Source organism: Erpetoichthys calabaricus, chromosome 16, assembly GCF_900747795.2.
Source record: "Erpetoichthys calabaricus chromosome 16, fErpCal1.3, whole genome shotgun sequence".
In the NCBI taxonomy this organism is placed as follows: domain Eukaryota; kingdom Metazoa; phylum Chordata; class Cladistia; order Polypteriformes; family Polypteridae; genus Erpetoichthys; species Erpetoichthys calabaricus.
In genome coordinates, this window is record NC_041409.2 from 35507996 (window position 1) to 35525851 (window position 17856).

At 36.4% G+C, this 17856-nt stretch overlaps 1 protein-coding gene across 1 annotated transcript in view; it reads left to right on the top strand.

The window, feature by feature from the left end:
* Positions 1-17856, top strand: part of fsip1 (fibrous sheath interacting protein 1) — a 466416-nt gene that overhangs the window by 68049 nt on the left and 380511 nt on the right. Inside the window, exon 9 of the mRNA XM_028821434.2 lies at positions 16672-16812. Within this exon, the coding sequence (XP_028677267.2) occupies positions 16672-16812 (141 nt within the window). The remainder of the gene's footprint in view (positions 1-16671; positions 16813-17856) is intronic.

Consider the following 17856-nt stretch of genomic DNA (forward strand, 5'->3'; position numbering starts at 1 on the left):
TGTGTCTTTGAGTTGTAATTACCACAACTAACAAAGAATTTTCTCCCTGCCAGGTAGGATTCAAACCAATTTAAGACACTGCCAGAGAGGCCCACCCATTGACTAAGGCGATTTCTAAGAATATTATGATCAATGGTGTCAAATGCAGCACTCAGATCTAGGAGGATGAGAACAGATAAATGGCCTCTGTCTGCATTTACCCGCAAGTCATTTACTACTTTAGCGAGTGTAGTTTCTGTGCTGTGATTTGTTCTAAAACCTGACTGAAATTTATCAAGAATAGCATGTTTATTGAGGTGGTCATTTAACTGCATAATGATTGCCTTCTCTAGGATTTTACTTAAGAAAGGCAGGTTAGAGATGGGACTAAAATTTTCAAGAGCAGAGGGGTCAAGATTGTTTTTCTTAAGTAGGGGTTTAACTAGAGCAGTCTTAAGACAGTCTGGGAAGACCCCCATATCTAATGACGAATTTACTATGTCAAGAATATTATCAATTAGCACGCCAATACTTCTTTGAAAAAACTTGTTGGTATTGGGTCAAGGTCGCAGGTGGAGGGTTTCATTTGAGAAATTATTTTATGTAAATCAGGTAAATCTATCCTGGTGAAAGAATTTAATTTGTTTGTAACGGAGTACTGGGGCTTAGGAGGATCCTCAGTGTTGGGGAGATATACTATGTTATTTCTAATATCATTAATTTTTTGATTGAAAAATACAGCAATAGCCTCACAGGTTTTACTGGAAGTACTTTGGAGGCATTCCTTTGAGTTACTTGGGTTTAACAGACGATCAATCGTTGAGAATAAGACTCTGGGATTACTAGCATTCTTATTTATAATCTTAGAGAAATAGCAGCGCCTCTCAAGACGGACTGTGTTATTGTATTCTGTTATTTTAACCTTTTAATATTTCATAGTGGATAGTTAGTTTAGTTTTCCTCCATTTATGCTCAGCTCTATGACATGTTCTCTTTAAATCGGACACTCTTTGGGTCTTCCATGGTATAACACTCCACATTCCACATATCTTTTAACATCTACCATTGATGCTAGGCCTTCTCATTGCTGGTCCTTTATAGCTCATAATCCAGCTCCGGGTTCTCGGGTAACAAAGACTACAATTCTGTTCTTATTTGTCTTCAAATGTAACTCCATTCTGGTCTTGATACTGCCTCTGTTGAACCTTTGCTTTCTTGGTTGTTCTGTGTGAGTTTATTCTTCCCAAATGTATTGGTTTGCCAGTATGGACTATTTCTCCAGCTTTCTTTGACCCCAGTTAAGTGAGTTATATAATTCTACCTCTTTTGCAAACCCACTTAGTCAATAACAGGTTATGAGTAACTGGAGCCTATTCCGATACTGTTGGGTTTAAGACACAATGAAGCATGGATGAGATGCCATTTCTTTGGAGGTCACCCACTATACTATAATATACAGCACTTTAGGTCTAAGAACAAATTTCATCATCACCTAATCAGTGTTAAGCACTGCAGTACAAAGACAGCGTCCTTGCCTGCTTGACCTTAGAATTGCTTACACATAGCACAGGATTAGAAACTATCCAGGTTCCCAGTTTTTTATTTTTTTTATTTTTAAATTAGTGCTTAACTTTCTGTCAGTCTCTTTGTTCATACTATGTTACAAGAGCTAATTACTTGGTTAAGAAAAAATGTAAGACAGTTGGCAGCTTTCCAAGGAAAATGAGACGAAGTGTCTGCTGTATGGTGAGTGACAGAATAGTTCTTAGCCTGAACTGCTATTAGATTAGCACTGGCTTACACCTTTTTCAGGTTTACTTTGTTCATTTTATTGTCAGGTTATTGACCTAAACTATTATACCTTAGTATCTCATATACCTTTTAAATTTATATTTGTTGCACCTCAATTAAATAAAAAATCTGACTGGTGGTGCTCACCCTCTAAGAGCCACTCCCATAAGATTACAAGTGGCCAATTACAAACATAATCATGTTCGAGGGGGTAGCGGGGGTGATGATATCATTTTAGACTAGTTCAAGGTCAGTGATAACCAATGTGATGCTTCATCTAACCCTCTACAGATCTCTACCATTGGGCGAAAAATGACAAATTTGTTTTACAAGTGAGAATATTAGACTTTAAATATTTAAATTCAAGCAAACATTTTAATATTTCCAATATTTTTGTTTATTATGAGGTTCTACCTCTTGAAGTAAATCTTTACATTACTTTTCTTACAAACACCCTGAAGTAGGATAGCTTACGCTGGTTCAAAAAATATGATCATATTTGTGATCAGCAACCTCAAAATACAATAAAAGGACACTCCAGATGCCTATATTACTAATTCCCATTTTTTCAAATTAACTTTCACCTCTCGTATCCCATTAGGCAGTGAACCCCTGGAGTCATTTGATGTGGCTTGCACAACTTCACGTCCTTCTGATCATTTTTGCTGAAGGTATTTGTGGATTTACTGTTTATCACAAGTGTATTTTCCTGCACAAAATATGGTTAAAAATGGCCCTAAAAGTGAGAGTCTTTTGGATCTGTAAGGCCAAAAATATGGGGGGAGCCCAAGAAGCTTGACATCTTGTGTAACTAGAGATCAAGAGTAAACCATATATCGTGTGGGAGGTTTCTCGTACTGGTGAGTCAGGAGGCACCAGACTAAAACAACTAATTTTAAAGCATTCATAAATAATTCTTATGAACTCAAATATTAAAGTGATAGCAATGCTATATATATTCTAGGAGAGTTGGTAACTTTCACTGATCTGACTTTGAGTATGTAGATGTAAGTGGACTGATGTCCTTTATAGTTTTTATTCCCTCCTTATACCCAGTGCTGTCATGATTCAACTCTTCTCCCTACAATAATTGAATAAACAGGTTCAGAAAGTGAATTAAAAAAGCATATACTTTTTTTTATTGTAATTCTTTGTTTAACAAGCTCACTTCTGCAAGACAGCTTACAAAGTATAGAAGCATACAGTATGTTGAAAAGCCTGGGAAAGTGGTGCAGGGTGAAAAGACAACTTAATAAACCATTCAGGGTTTATGAATGGAAATGTTCAGTAGGGTACAGAATGGCAAATGAATTCTGCTGGGAGTATGCTGAACACCTTAGTGAACTGACAAGCAAGTAATCTAAGTACAGTGGAACCTCGGGTCACTACCGTAATTCGTTCCAAAACTCTGGTTGTAACCCGATTTGGTCATGACCCAAAGTAATTTCCCCCATAGGATTGCATTTAAATACAATTAATCCGTTCCAGACTGTACGAACTGTATGTAAATATATTTTTTTAAAGATTACTAAGCACAAATATAGTTAATTATGCCATAGAATGCACAGCGTAATATTGAACTAAATGTAAAAACATTGAATAACACTGAAAAAACCTTGAACAACAGAGAAAACTAACATTACAAGAGTTTGTGCTATAGCGTTATGAACCGCTCACTAAAAACACTTTTTTTTTTAATGAGTTTTAAGCACAGGGAAAAAAATGAACATTTGAAAAATCCGTAATTTAATAAACAACCAAGAAAAGTAACATTGCAACAATGCACGCTACGAACCGATCGCTGTAAACAGAAGTGAAGTGGAGCTTAAAATCCAATAGAAAAAAAGTCTTCATTAAATACAACGAGGTTAAAACAATGCTCGAATCAGTCTCTTTAAAAACAAGCCCGGTGCATTCTTTAACTGCCTTCTCGGCCTTATGAGGCCAGCCCTCTCTCTCTTGTGTGCATGTGTGTGTGTGTGTCTCTCTCTCTCTCTCTCTCACTCGATCCTCAGGGAGAGACTGAACATGTGCGGAAATCATCGGCGCACACAAACTGAAAGGGAAGCTGGCTTGTTCATATACTGAGTGTGTGGTCGAGAACAGATGCAAATGTTTGCCAAACTTTTTGGTCGTAACCCGATTTGTACGTGTTCAGAGACGTTCATGAACCGAGGTTCCACTGTACAAAGTCAGAAAAAATAGCACTCTAATATTCTGTTTGTAATATACAGTCTTATTATTTCTAATAAAACACACAAATCCTGAGGCCTTTATATTTAGTAGTTGTAGTATATCTTTTTCACTGTGGACACATTTCTTAACCTTATAACTGTGGGCTTTTTCATTATGCCCATTATATTCCACGTTTTCCTATCCCTTCCACCTCTATCTATCTATCTATCTATCTATCTATCTATCTATCTATCTATCTATCTATCTATCTATCTATCTATCTATCTATCTATCTATCTATCTATCTATCTATCTATCTATCTATCTATCTATTTTTCTATCTATCTATCTATCTATCTTTATTTTTCTACCTTCAACTCTGATCATTCCTGAGGGCATGTGGTTTGCTGTTATCCTCCTGTCTCCCTCTTCACCCATTGCATGGTATGTTTTGTTCCTTAATTTCTGCCAGTAGACCAGTCTGCACTCTTTGTGCTCTTCTAATTAAGCCCTCCATCTATAAATACTCTTTTTTCCTCTATCTGGGCCCTCAGTCTTCCTCTATTGTCTTCGAAATCAAATTTTTAAGAAATCAGTCTGTGCCTTTATTTATCAGGTATCTCAAAATTACTCCTAGCAATTACACTAAAAGTCTGACTAGGATAAGCATTTGTCCTACCCCAGTGTAGGACATGAAATATTTTTTATTTAATTAATTTTAAACAAACCAAACAATCCATTCAGAGCAGTGCACATATTCGAATTCGAAATATCGAAAAATTTGGGTTTGGCCCGAACATTTGTGCATGGATCAAACTACTGTATACTAATCCAGAAGCTTCAGTTTGTATTAACAACATTAATTCAGAATACTTTAAACTAGAATGTGGTACCAGACAAGGATGCCCCTTGTCGCCACTGCTTTTTGCAATCGCCATTGAGCCATTGGTAATTCACTGTCAAAATGCTTATGAGATAAAGGGGATTATTAGAGAAGGACTGGAATAGAAAGTTTTTCTATATGCAGATGATATAGTACTGTATATATCAGATCCACAAATACTCTGCCTGCGGTCCTAACAGCACGAGTTTCAAAAGATTTCTGGTCTCAAAATTAATTTGAACAAAAGTTGTGCTCTTCCCAGTGAATTCTCAAGCACACAATTTTAGATTGGACACCTTCCCTTTTATCATCGCAGATCAGTTTAAATACCTGTTGATAAACATCACAAGTAAACATAAAGCTCTATATCAACATAATTTTGCCGTGTGTATGGAAAAAATTAAGCAAGACTTGCATAGATGGTCAACCCTTCATCTCACTTTAACTGGAAGAATTAACATTGTTAAGATGAATATCCTTCCTAAGCTTCTCTTTTTATTTCAAAACATTCCAATATACATTAACAGACCTTTTTTTTTTTTTTTAAGAAATTAGATTCAACCATAACCGTATTTATTTGGAATTCAAAACATCCCACATATCCAAAGGGCCGACCCTACAAAGACCTAAGGCAGAAGGCTGTACCTAACTTTCAATTTTATTACTGGGCAGCAAATATACAACCTATAAAAACATGGACACAAATAGATGAACATACACAGGCTTGGTCCACAATAGAAATAAAATCCTGCAGTACTTCTTTATATTCTTTACTTTGCACCCCAATTAATACAAGTTATTGCTAATATACTAAGAACCCAATTGTACTTCACTCATTTAGATTATGGAACCAATGTAGGAAGTATTTTAAGATAGAGAAGCTTTTATCTGTGGCACCTCTGCACGAGAACCACCTTTTTCTACCCTCTCAAATGTACGTAGTTTTTAATGTCTGGAAAACATTCAGGATTAAATCACTTAGAGATCTGTATATAGACAATGTCTTTGCATCTTATGAACAATTACACTCTAAATTTAACTTTCCAGCAACACATTTCTTTCATTACCTTCAAATTAGAAACTTTGTGAAACAGAATTTGCCCAGTTCTCCTCAACTACCTCTACGCTGGAAAAAAATATTGATCAGTCTTGAGGACTCGGACAGCATCTCCGTAATATATAAAACCTTTTTACAGTCCTTTCCTTTCAAAGATCCAAGAGTACAGTGGAAAAAGGATCTCTCACTCAGAATCTCAGAAAAGGAGTGGAAAGTAGCAATGCACAGAATTCACTTGAGCTCCATATGCGCAAAGCATAGAACTCAAAATTATATATCGAGCGCAGCTCTCTCGTTTAAAATTGTCCAAAATGTTTCCAGGGCAAGATCCAACCTGTGAACGCTGCAGTCAAGTTCCCGCCTCACTGGGCCACATGTTTTTGTCATGCACCAAATTAACATAATTTTGGATCAAAATTTTAAAATTCCTCTCAGACATCCTTGGTGTCACAATCCCTCCTAACCCATTAACAGCTGTGTTTGGTGTTCTTCTAGATGGGCTTAAAGTGGAGAAGGACAAACAAACTATAATGGCCTTTACTACACTATTGGCACATAGACTTCATCTTGCTTAACTGGAAGAATTCTAACTCTCCTATTCTAAGTCAGTGGGTAACTAATGTTATATACTATTTGAAACTGGAAAAAATCTAATTTGCACTTAGAGGATCTATACAAAACTTTTTTTAGAACCTGGCAGGATCTAATCAATTAACATTTTAGAATAAACATTTAAATTGAGGAAGCAGGTTCTCTCCAAACTTTTTCTCCATTTATCTTTATTCATTTATTAATTTATCTATTATTTTTACTAGCTTAAAGTTTTACTTTGCTGGCCTAGCTCTCTTTCTCAGGGGTGGGAGTTGATTTGTTTTGAACCTTTTTTGTTTTTTTGTAAAACTTAAGTTATTTGTATGGATTGTTATTTGATTTTAATAAAATCAATAAAATTAAAAAAGCATATATCAATCCATACAATCAAATCAAATTTAACAAAACCAAAATTCAATCCTCACCCAAAAGAATAAAAGAGAGGAGAGCTAGCCAACAAAGCACATCTTTGAAGCAGCAAGGAAGGAAGAGTATCCTTTTCCACGATATAGATTATTTTAAAATGTTATTGATTAGATCCTGACATATTTAAAAAAAATTTTGAACAGATCTTCTGATTGAGAATTTGATTTTTTCCAATGTCAGATAGTATAGGACATCATTTACCCACTGACTTAAAGGTGTTGGGTTGGGATTCTTCGAAATGAGCAAATATCTGAAGTATTTATGAAGCATCCTACATTTGTTTTGAACTAGGAAATGGGAGTTCACGTTTGAGAACTAATAACAGCACCATTTTACAGCATCCATAAATGCACAGTAGTAGTGATTATGTTTTATAGTTTTCTTGGACATCATGATGATGCTTTGAAGTTTACTGATACTAATGCTAAGGCTTCACTACTAAGAATTATAATAATATTGAAAGAAAAAGGAAAACATAATAAGGTACTATATTGTGCTAAGCTACACAATTGATGCCACTTTGTGTCAACATCACGAATAATAGTGCAACGAGCACCGAGGTGGTAAGTCTGAGACACACACTTAATGAGAGTAAAGCCCGATAACTGGCATGTTATTTTTGACAATGAATGATCCATAGCTGTACTTTAAGAAGAATCACCATACCTCTGTTATGGCCACAGGAAATGCCTTGTAAAGTCACAACTATTTTGAAGTTAGCCACGGCACTGTTTCTGAAGTCGTACTTACTCTTGCACTTTTCCCTTTCTCCTTCTGCTGCGTTGTGCCTGTCTCCATGAATCTCCCTTTATCTTCAGCAAGGCACTATTTATCCAGTTGCTCAGGAGTTTCCACCTCCCTTATTGAACCTTCCCACGCTTGTAAGGTGTAAAGCACATGTTATCCGGTTTTGCTGAAATTCCATTCCATCCTCGCTTATATTCAGCATAATATGCTGGTTACTCTGCGGTGGGTTGGCACCCTGCCCGGGATTGGTTCCTGCCTTGTGCCCTGTGTTGGCTGGGATTGGCTCCAGCAGACCCCCGTGACCCTGTGTTAGGATTCAGCGGGTTAGAAAATGGATGGATGGATGGATGCTGGTTACTACAGTACAGTTTGCATCCATGACCGCCTGTGCGTTGATACTGTGATTGATGTATGCAATCTCATCGGCACTTTGGACAGTGATGTTTATGTGCGTTCTGATTTACATGAATGCAGCATGATTTAACATGACCTCGACTGCACTGATGGAAAAATGTATGAATCTACATATTACCTTACACGTTGTTGAGGCATTAAAAGTTTGGTGCAAAATTTGAGAAATGGTTGGTTGTGACATACCCAAATCATTGCTATTGCAAAACTGCATTTCACAAGTAATGTTACCATCACTTTCATTTTGACAAATAGCTCACTGGCTCCTCTGCGTACATGGGTCGATCATGTATCATACAACATTTTTTTATGAATATTATTCCATTGATCTCAAATCTTTTTGAGTTTATTAGTGTTTTGCTTTTCCAAAACATTCTGCCTTTCCCAAGATGTGCCTAGCAATCTCTTCCTGAACACCATCTTCTGGCTCTCTAGTGAATTAGGACAGTTTACAAGTTCTCTTAAATTCTGGTGAAGTTTGGAGTAGTTACCTAATACCAGGAAAATGAAAAAATGGTATTACACCTACTTCTAAGAGTAGGATCAAATTTGTGTGAGATTTTCCTGCCAGTTGGGACCATTTTCCTACTCTGAGGCACTTGATTAATGTGGATGCTAGCCTCCAAAAACCCTAACCAACAACACATTCAGTTTAAATTTGTATGTTGTGTATGTCTTGTACCGCAAAAAACATTCTGCTATGTGTCTTGCTCCCATACCTTTGTGTAACCTGTGCTCTTTTAACTTCTTGGTACTTTTATCAACATCTTCTGGTACTGTTCTCCTGATGCCTCTTCCTGGTTCTTTGTCTATAGCTCTCTTTCTAAGATTCTGTTTTCAGATATTCCATTCCCACCTAATATTTTCCTGACCCTGATTCCATCTTGTGCCCAGGGCTACTGGGAAATTTTCTGCTCCTTCCCTGTGATCCTGAACTTGATTAGAAGGTATCAGAATATGTGTTCTTATCTGGATTGTTTCTTAATGTTCCCTTAAGCTTAATTTTGTGATAATTATGATGTTCTCTTGATGCTTATGTTTTAGAAAGTGTGCCCCTTTTATATGGGAATTTGTTGCCTGTGTCATGTAAATTGTTATCTTCTGTATGAGATGTGTACATGATTTACTGCACCTTGGATTTTCTCAGAGTTACTGACAGTATCTGCTTCCATTTTAAAGCCACACCATTCTCACCCTCTACTACCCTTTGATGCTGCTCAGCATAAGACTCAAAGTGTTTTGGGATGCTTTAGGAGAAGATTATATACATATCGAGGTGGACAGTCATTTACTTGAAGCCATGCAGAAAGGAACTTAGTGAAATGGGGCAACTCCGTGCCTTAAAATGGAACATTGAACTGTCACTTTTAAGCCATCTGCTGTGCATCCACTTCAAAGTCATCCTGTGAGATGAATTTATTTCAATTTATTCTTCCAAAGTCTACTTTGAGTTATTTGGTCAGTGTGCTTCAAGTGCATCTGAAGTGTCCACTGGCTCTCAAATAGTAAAAATTCAACATGAATGTTTAAGTTTGGGTGACATTTCTGTAAATTTGAGCAACGCTTAGCAGGTTCTCTCTTTCTAGTTTGCTGTTGGTTTTTGATGTCAACCGGCAGGCATGCTGCTCTTTGTTGTCTGTTTGCCATTTTCATAAAGAAGGCTTGTTCACGTCAGTCAGGCTGCATAGACTTGAGTTCTGTGCATAGTATTCCATTTCATAGCACTCTTAAAATTTCAATTCATTTTGTTCGGGGACATTATTTGGCTTTCTGACCTGTAGTCCTAGTAAATTTTAAATGTACTTCCCCATATCTGCCATTGCAATTGATTTTTTTTTTCTTTTACCAAACTTACATAAAAAAAAATGCAGAATCACATAGTGTGCCAACTCACAACCCCATGATATTCACACACCACTCTGTAGTCGGCCTATGATGTATGCCTTGAGATGATGGAGGAAACATCTATCACAGCTTTGCACTGTACTTCTGGTTCAGAATTCTCATGCAGCTGGATTTATGATTTTCTGCTCTTAAGTCATAAGTTTAAGAACGTAGAATATATTTATTTAATGACTTCTGAAATGTAGACACTTTTTTTTCTAGTAAAAGAAAACCATGTTTTGCTCCCTGCTGCTCCCCTACTGCAAAGTTCAACTACTGCTGATTTCTGAGTTGTTGTTGTTCCAGGTATGAAATTACAGAGCCAGACGCTTTGGCATTCAAATGTTGTGATCTGTGTTACCCATGTAGTGCTTGACGTTCAGCTAACCCTTACCTTGGTGGCTTAACAGGTTAAGGTCACCTGAATCATTTTACTTGACAGTTGGAATCACAATATCAGCGCTGGAGAAACAGCCATCAGACAGATTCCTGGAATTAGCATATGAGTTATAAGTAAGGACAGAAATGGGATCTTGTCAGCCTAAGTAAACATAGACTAAGATGAGACCTGACAGAAGTCCTTAAAATTTTGAAAGAAATGAGATTAACTGATGTTATTTTAAAATAATTCTTTAATGAGACCCTAGTGGCGTGAAAGAAGCTGGGTAAGAAGAGATTTGAGTCAAATGTTGAAATATACTTTTCCACCTAGAGAGCTGTAAATCTGTAAAACTTGCTGGCTAGCAATGCAGTGCAAATAAGAACCATGACCACCTTTTACATCTTGATTTTATTTCGCTTTGAAAATAGTAGTTGATGGGCTATTAGGGTTTGTCAGCACAACATAATTGTCTCTCTTATAAATGGCCCTGGGCGCACTTCTGCCTCGAGCCACTTGGTTGCCAATTTATTTTCCAGGTTGGACATCATTATTTCTAGAACGTGTAGGATGTCTCCCTGTTTGTGAACTATTCCTCTGGATTCAGGTTTACCTAATGTGGCATTTCCTTGTGGGAATATGTGCACTGCTCTGAATGGGTTATTTGGTTTGTTTCATTTTTCTGTCAAATCTGCGTGTACCAGCTGTTTCTCTGAGTCTGTTTGGACGCAGGTGGCATGTAAAATTAGTGAACAGACTTAGTGCCTTGCATATTTCTATGTTTATTTCTGAGTTATTTTAGGTTTTTGTATGTCCAGTTATAGAATTTAGTTCTGTTATTAATTTTGCGTTGTGTATAAAACAAAAAGTACATTTTTTTTTATTACTGACTTTTTTATTTACGCAGTGCAACCACATTAATCACTCCTGTGATATCATGAAACATGACTTAAAAATAATGCAGTGCTTGCACTTGCAGTTATCCCTCGGTGGGTGCAAAATCTCTTGTTCTCCTTAGTGTTAGTTAGCTTTATAATTTAAGTAAGCCCTAGCAGCAGGTTATTTTCTCGGGTTTCAGCTTCTACTGCATTTTGACTACACTTTTGTTTTACTCTCTTGATTCGGTAGTCATTAATTATTTTTGGTCCAATATTTAGTTTGTATCTCACTTGACAGTGATATAAGAATTAATAGTATAACATATTTACTGATGAGAAAATATTTATACCTTATATTTAAAACTAAAAAGTCAAGAAGTTGGGGAAAAAAATTTCCAAAATCCAAAATTTTGGATTTACAAAATTCTTCAAGAATTTTTTTTTTCTGTTGAGTAGTTTTGAAATTTCTAAACCTCCCATTGAAAAGTTTTATTAAATATCTGAACTTGGCTATCCTAAAACAGAGAAACATTCTGCGCAACTTTAGAATATAGTTTCAAATTTACCAAGAAAGAGGTTACTTTAAATTCTATATTTTGTATAGTTTCTTTTTTTTAATTGTCCAACATCCAGTCCTTATGGCAAAACGTGTCCCGAGTATAAGTTAGTTAAACACTGGAAGTATGTTGCTCAGTTCTCCTGCTGTGTAAAGGATTAGTTTGGTATTTTTCAAGTTAAAGTTATTTCTTTACAAACATGGTATATATTTATTTGCAATGCAAAATTGTGTTTTAAAATTGAGCGTATTGGATACATTTTTAAAAACTGCAGAGTTAGTTCAGGTGCTGTTTAAATGTTTTCATGGTATGGTAAATTCACCTGCAGTCTTTGCCTGTCTGTTTAGTTTTTCCAATTTATCATGCTACAGTTTTGTTTTTGTAAGTGCAAAACACCTACTTCTTTTCTTGCAACCACATTATATGCATTATACTTTTAGCCAAATGCACTTTGGTTGTCAGCTCTCACACACACAGCCGCTGCTGTATGACTTAGTACATATTAAATCTGTTTGATTTTGTGGTGGTTCTTTACAGGACAGCTCTATTACTCAATGGGTATGTCACTCTCAATATTTTGTCCTTGTTGGTTCCATGTATGTCACAACCGCAATAAAATACCACAAATTAGTTCCCTTGTTACACTGAGAAAAGCAGACTCAAGACCTTCTGTACCTCCTCCTCCTTTGCTTGTGTCCTCTATGTGTTAAGTATGAAGACAGCATTTGCAACTCAGTTAATTTGAATTTAGAAATCATTGAAGAAACAGCAAATAATCCTTATTTTTGTCCTTAGACTTGTTGAAAAGAAATTTAAAAATAAACCTTCCTCTCAGAGTACTATGATTTTGATTCATTTCCTTCTTTTCAATTTTCTGGCAGTCCTAAATTACAAGTGTTAGGAAACCACATGCTTGGAAATAACTGGGAGATGGGATAATTGAATCTTATGCTTTTGCATATACACATATGGCAAATTGAATGGTGGACGTGACAGCATTCCACAAGTATGCAATGTGTAGTGTGGCCAGCGAGAACACCTCTCATAAAAAGGATCATTATTGTTGGTTTGTTTTACCAAGTGACAGAGGCTGAATACTCCTGGCAGAAACAGAATATTAGTGAGGGTTGACTGACTGGACAATCTTCCATAATGGGGTTAAATGAAGAATCATAGTTAAAATGTTAACAAAACATCTTTTAATTCCTCTGTTAGAATCTTATAATTTTTCAATAAAGTTTTTGTAAAAAGTCAAATTAAGATTACATCTAGTAGGTGAGGTGTCTATAGCAACATCAGATGATGTGATTGAAAAGAGTCCAAATATTTTGTGAAATATAAAAAAACCCTAGCAGATGTACCTGGCACTGCTCGGGACAGAATTAAGTGCAAATGTGGTCATTAAATAAATTCTGTACAGGAAACCTTTCTGGCCCTAATCCAAAATTTCACTGACTAAATACATCCACTGCTTTGAGCAACTTTGCATACTTGTGCCAAATCTCAGAATTGCCAGCAGGGGCATTGAAGGGCTGATATGGAAGTTGACAGCTTTAATAAATCTCACATTAGGGACAGGGAGAGAGACATTGCATGTCACAATGCATTAGGCTATCAGTGACAGTGATAGTATAATTTTAATCTTGAAAAGGCATGAAACAGTGACACCAAATTAAAAGCTGTTAGCTTATTGTCATACAGCAAAGGGCAGTATTAGATGTTTTCTGAATTTCATCAGTAACTTCAAAATAGCAAAGCAGAAAGGTAAATGAATGAATACATTTCCAGTTTGTCCTCAATGGACAACGAGCTAAATCATATTGTAAACACAGTGCCTGGTATGATGATAGTGGCAACTTCTCCAAAATAGCAAAATGTATAAGGCAACATACTCTATAAATTGCTTCTCAAAAACGTCAGCCTAAGAGTTGTTTAAAAAGACTTGGCCTTCAAGTCACAAAGTGGAAATGAAAAGTTGAGGCTGCAAACATCTGCACGCACAACCCACTGAGGTAAGTCAAGGAGAAAACATTGAGGGTCCATGGACCTGAACAAGCAATAAAGAAACAGTCTAGCATAGGCATTGAGCGTATCATGTAAAGTTGGAATAACTGGATTATGACAGCTAAGTTGAATGTTCTATATACATTTTAGCAAAGCGTTAAATTATTGAGGAAAGTTTACTACTGGTTTAATGTTTGCAGCATCACCTACTGAAAGATGGCAGTGATAGTGACAGTGGCCCACAGGCCCTCAATGTAGAGATGCCACTGAACTGAACAAAGTTATTGTAGCCTTGAGTCTCTTTTACTCCCATTCTGGAAAGCCTGTATAACCTGCTTTAAAGTCCTACAAACACTTGAACGATACTGAGAGTGGTGAATCATGGTTTTTATAAGGCTATTGTGGCAAAAGTGCGAGTACGGATAATATCTTTATATAATAGTTTATATTTAATCTATATATATAAAATTCTTTTCGCGTTTGAAATGGAAATTACGTATGAAACGGAACAGAAATTGCGTATGACCACCGGGGAAGAGGAAAAACATTCTTAATAAACCTGATTCTTGCCAAGAGAGCGAATGGTGACATAGCTCTGGCTGTAGCGTCATGGGGAATCGCTTCTACATTATTAGATGGAGGCCGTACAGCACATTCGCCATTGCAATTACCATTAAACCTCGCTCATGACGAAAATCCAATTTGCAGCATACGCAAGGGCTCTGGAAAGGCAAAAGTCTTGCAGCATTCAAAGATAATAGTTTGGGATGAGTGCACCATGGCACATAAAAGAGCTTATGAAGCCTTGAACCGGACAATGCAAGATCTCAGAGATCCTATCAAAATAATGGGAGGTACTGTCGTTTTACTCGCAGGAGATTTTCGTCAAACATTACCAGTTATTCCACGAGGGACACCAGCGGATAAACTCAACGCGTGTTTAAAATCCATGCTTCTCCCATGTTCAGTTATGTCACATGTTCTCGGGTAGGTACACCAAAAAATTTATACATTTATGCACGTAATGGGCAAACAAAAAATGTAGTTTACTCGAAAGCATTGCAGTAGTACTCAATGTATCTTTACTTCTTGAATCGCTTCTACATTATTAGATGGAGGCAGTAGAGCACATTCGGCATTGCAATTCAATGTATCTTTACTTCTTAAATGTTAATGTTTTACTGTTTAATAATTTATATGCTTCTTATATGTTGTTCAGATTCTTTTATCAAAATACCAGTAACGGCGCACTGCACGAATACACTTGACTTGAGCATTCATAGTATTCATCCTCTTTCTCTGTACGTTTAGCATTCGTTTGCTCAGAGGTTGATGTGCTTGCTGCTTCCTGAGCAGCTCTTCTTCACTCCACCCTAGCAGCCCGCTGCTTCTCTTTCGTCGGCATCTTTTCACGTTAAAACTGATTAAGTTTTTGTGTTGCAATTACTTAGTATGTTTTCTGTTAACCTTTCACTTAATCTGGCACTTAAGTCTTCAATCTGCCTCAAGAATGATTAGCGAAGGTAGTAGGTAATGAGAACGGCGCCCGTACACATCCGCTGCACGGCCGCCCTGCTGCGCGCTTCCAAGAGTTGATTCTACAATAAAATAAAGATAAAAAGAGTAATAAAATCATCACCCTTAAAGCGGATAGTAGATGTCACCTAGTATATGTGTACCAAATTTCAAGTCAATAGGTGAAACGGTTTGCGAGCTACAGGTGATTTAAAATCCTGGACACACAAATGAACAGCCACGGTGGCGTATTATAGAAGAAGATTTTACTGTTTAATAATTTATATTTATATGCAATGTGCTTCTTATATTACTTCATATTCTCATATGATAATGATGTAATAATGTTGTTTATATTGATTTATATGTTATTGTAAGTGCTCTTTATTTGTTGAAAAATAAAATTGGCAATTAACAAACTTATTTTATAAATACTATATTTTTTTTCCCTTGCACTCAGTGAGTGAAGCCACTGGGTAATCAGCTAGCAATTTATATAATTTGTGGACACTGCTCTTTCCAAATATTAATGCCTTTAAATATAATCCTGTGGCACAATCCCAGCTAGTCTGGCCTCTTCTTGCTGCCACCTACAAGCCTGTATTGATGGTAGCAGCTTTTTGTTATCCAAACCAGAAATTATGTGTAATTGGTGGGTGTAGTTTATTTATATCTTATTTATTTATTTAGAGCTTCCATAAAATTATAATTTCCCCTTCTGGACAAATAAAGTATAATCTAATATTATGAAGATAACAGTTGATGATGATGATGATGATGACTGTGTAGTTGAAATGAATGATACCACAAGATGGTATGTGGGTTATGTGAGTTGTCATCACAGCACCAAAGTCAACACTTCTACAGCAATGAGACACCATGCATAGATTGTTAACTTATACCTCAGATCAGGGACTGACAGCTCAAAGAGGTTGGACAGCATTCACACTTACATTAACAGAGCATCATCTCCAACTATATCTTGATGGTGTCTGGTCTTCCATGATGTGTCCATCTTCTGTTTGGGAGGCGATAACCATGGACTACTTACATGAACACAACACAAAGGACAGTCCCAACAACCTTGTAAAGAATTCAGATGAAAAGGAACCTTCCAAAGTTGCTTATAAAATTTCAGAGAGGTGTGAAATAGCATAGATTACAGTAAATATTAATTACATCTCCGATTTTCACTTCTTTCATTTGTTTATGTCTGTCCTTCCAGTTAAGACTGTTGCCTACTCTGACAATTCTTTTATTCTCCTCATTGGCTGTCATCTCAAGTTGCCCAGAACAGATATACTGTATATGCTATGGATTATCCTTATCCTTATAGCATGTTGGCCAGTGCATTAGAAAGTTTTTTTAATTGCCTCAAAATAATTTTTTCATAGGCAGATGTAACACTGGCTGTCACTGAAGAAACAGATGAACTTGATTCTCTTAAAGCAGTTGATGCTAGACTGCAGGTTCTGCTTTCTTCTGAGGACTTCTCAGTGGTGTTCAGCCCTGGTTCCTGCTCTGGGGCACTTCAGGTAAGAGCCTTTGAAGCTTGTTATTTTATTTGGTCAATTTTTTTTTCAATTTTTTTTTTTTTAAACCCACCCCCGGAACATGCTTTATAACTCTCAGAAGTAAATGTCAGCAGTCTAGTGAATTCTGTTTACTTTTTAAAACTGTTTCTAGTTTGTGGCTGACATTGCTGTCATGTCTTACTGTACATAAACCAGTTCTGGCACAAAACTAAGGGAAACTTATATTTGTGATTAAACACAATGCTGCCTCCTGGTGGTGGAATCCCCCTTCCAATGAAATGACAACCTGCATCACTACTCCTAGCCCTTCATTATTTCTCTACACTGTACCATCTTTCTTAGCCATCTGGCACCCTATTATTAAGTACAGAATCTAACATTGTTCTAGAAATTGACAAATAAGAGATGTGTTCAAGAAAAATAACAAAGACAACCTCAACAAGATAATTAGATAGATAGAGAGATAAATACTTTATTAATCCCAAGGGGAAATTCACATACTCCAGCAGCACCTTACTGATACAAAAAACAATATTAAATTAAAGATTGATAATAATGCAGGTAAAAACAGACAATAGCTTTATATAATAACGTTTACCCCCACGGGTGGAATTGAAGAGTCAATTGAGGAGAATTATTGACAATGAGTGTTCTATTTAGGATAACTTCAGAAAAGATAAGTGGACAACCCTCAACTGAAACTCATAGGCCAAAAAATAGTAAAGTAAAAGTAGATCCAAAACCAAAATTTGCAGGCGATTGTACCAGTCTGTGCTTGAGGAACATGCCATTACCTGCAGTGTGACTTTCCACTTATTACCTCTAAATGTTGACGTTTGAGTCTGCAGTCATTTTTTTAATTAGTTTTGAGGTTATTACTAAAGACATGGCAGCATTTAAGAAAGAAGTCTGTCCAGGGTGATTCTAGGACTGCATAATATTGCCAGTCATTCAATCATTTTGGTTTAAGCAAGCAGAGATTAAGAGGGAACATAACATAAGTGCTTAAAGTTAAGAAGGAAGCTGGCATGGTGAGTGGCAGCT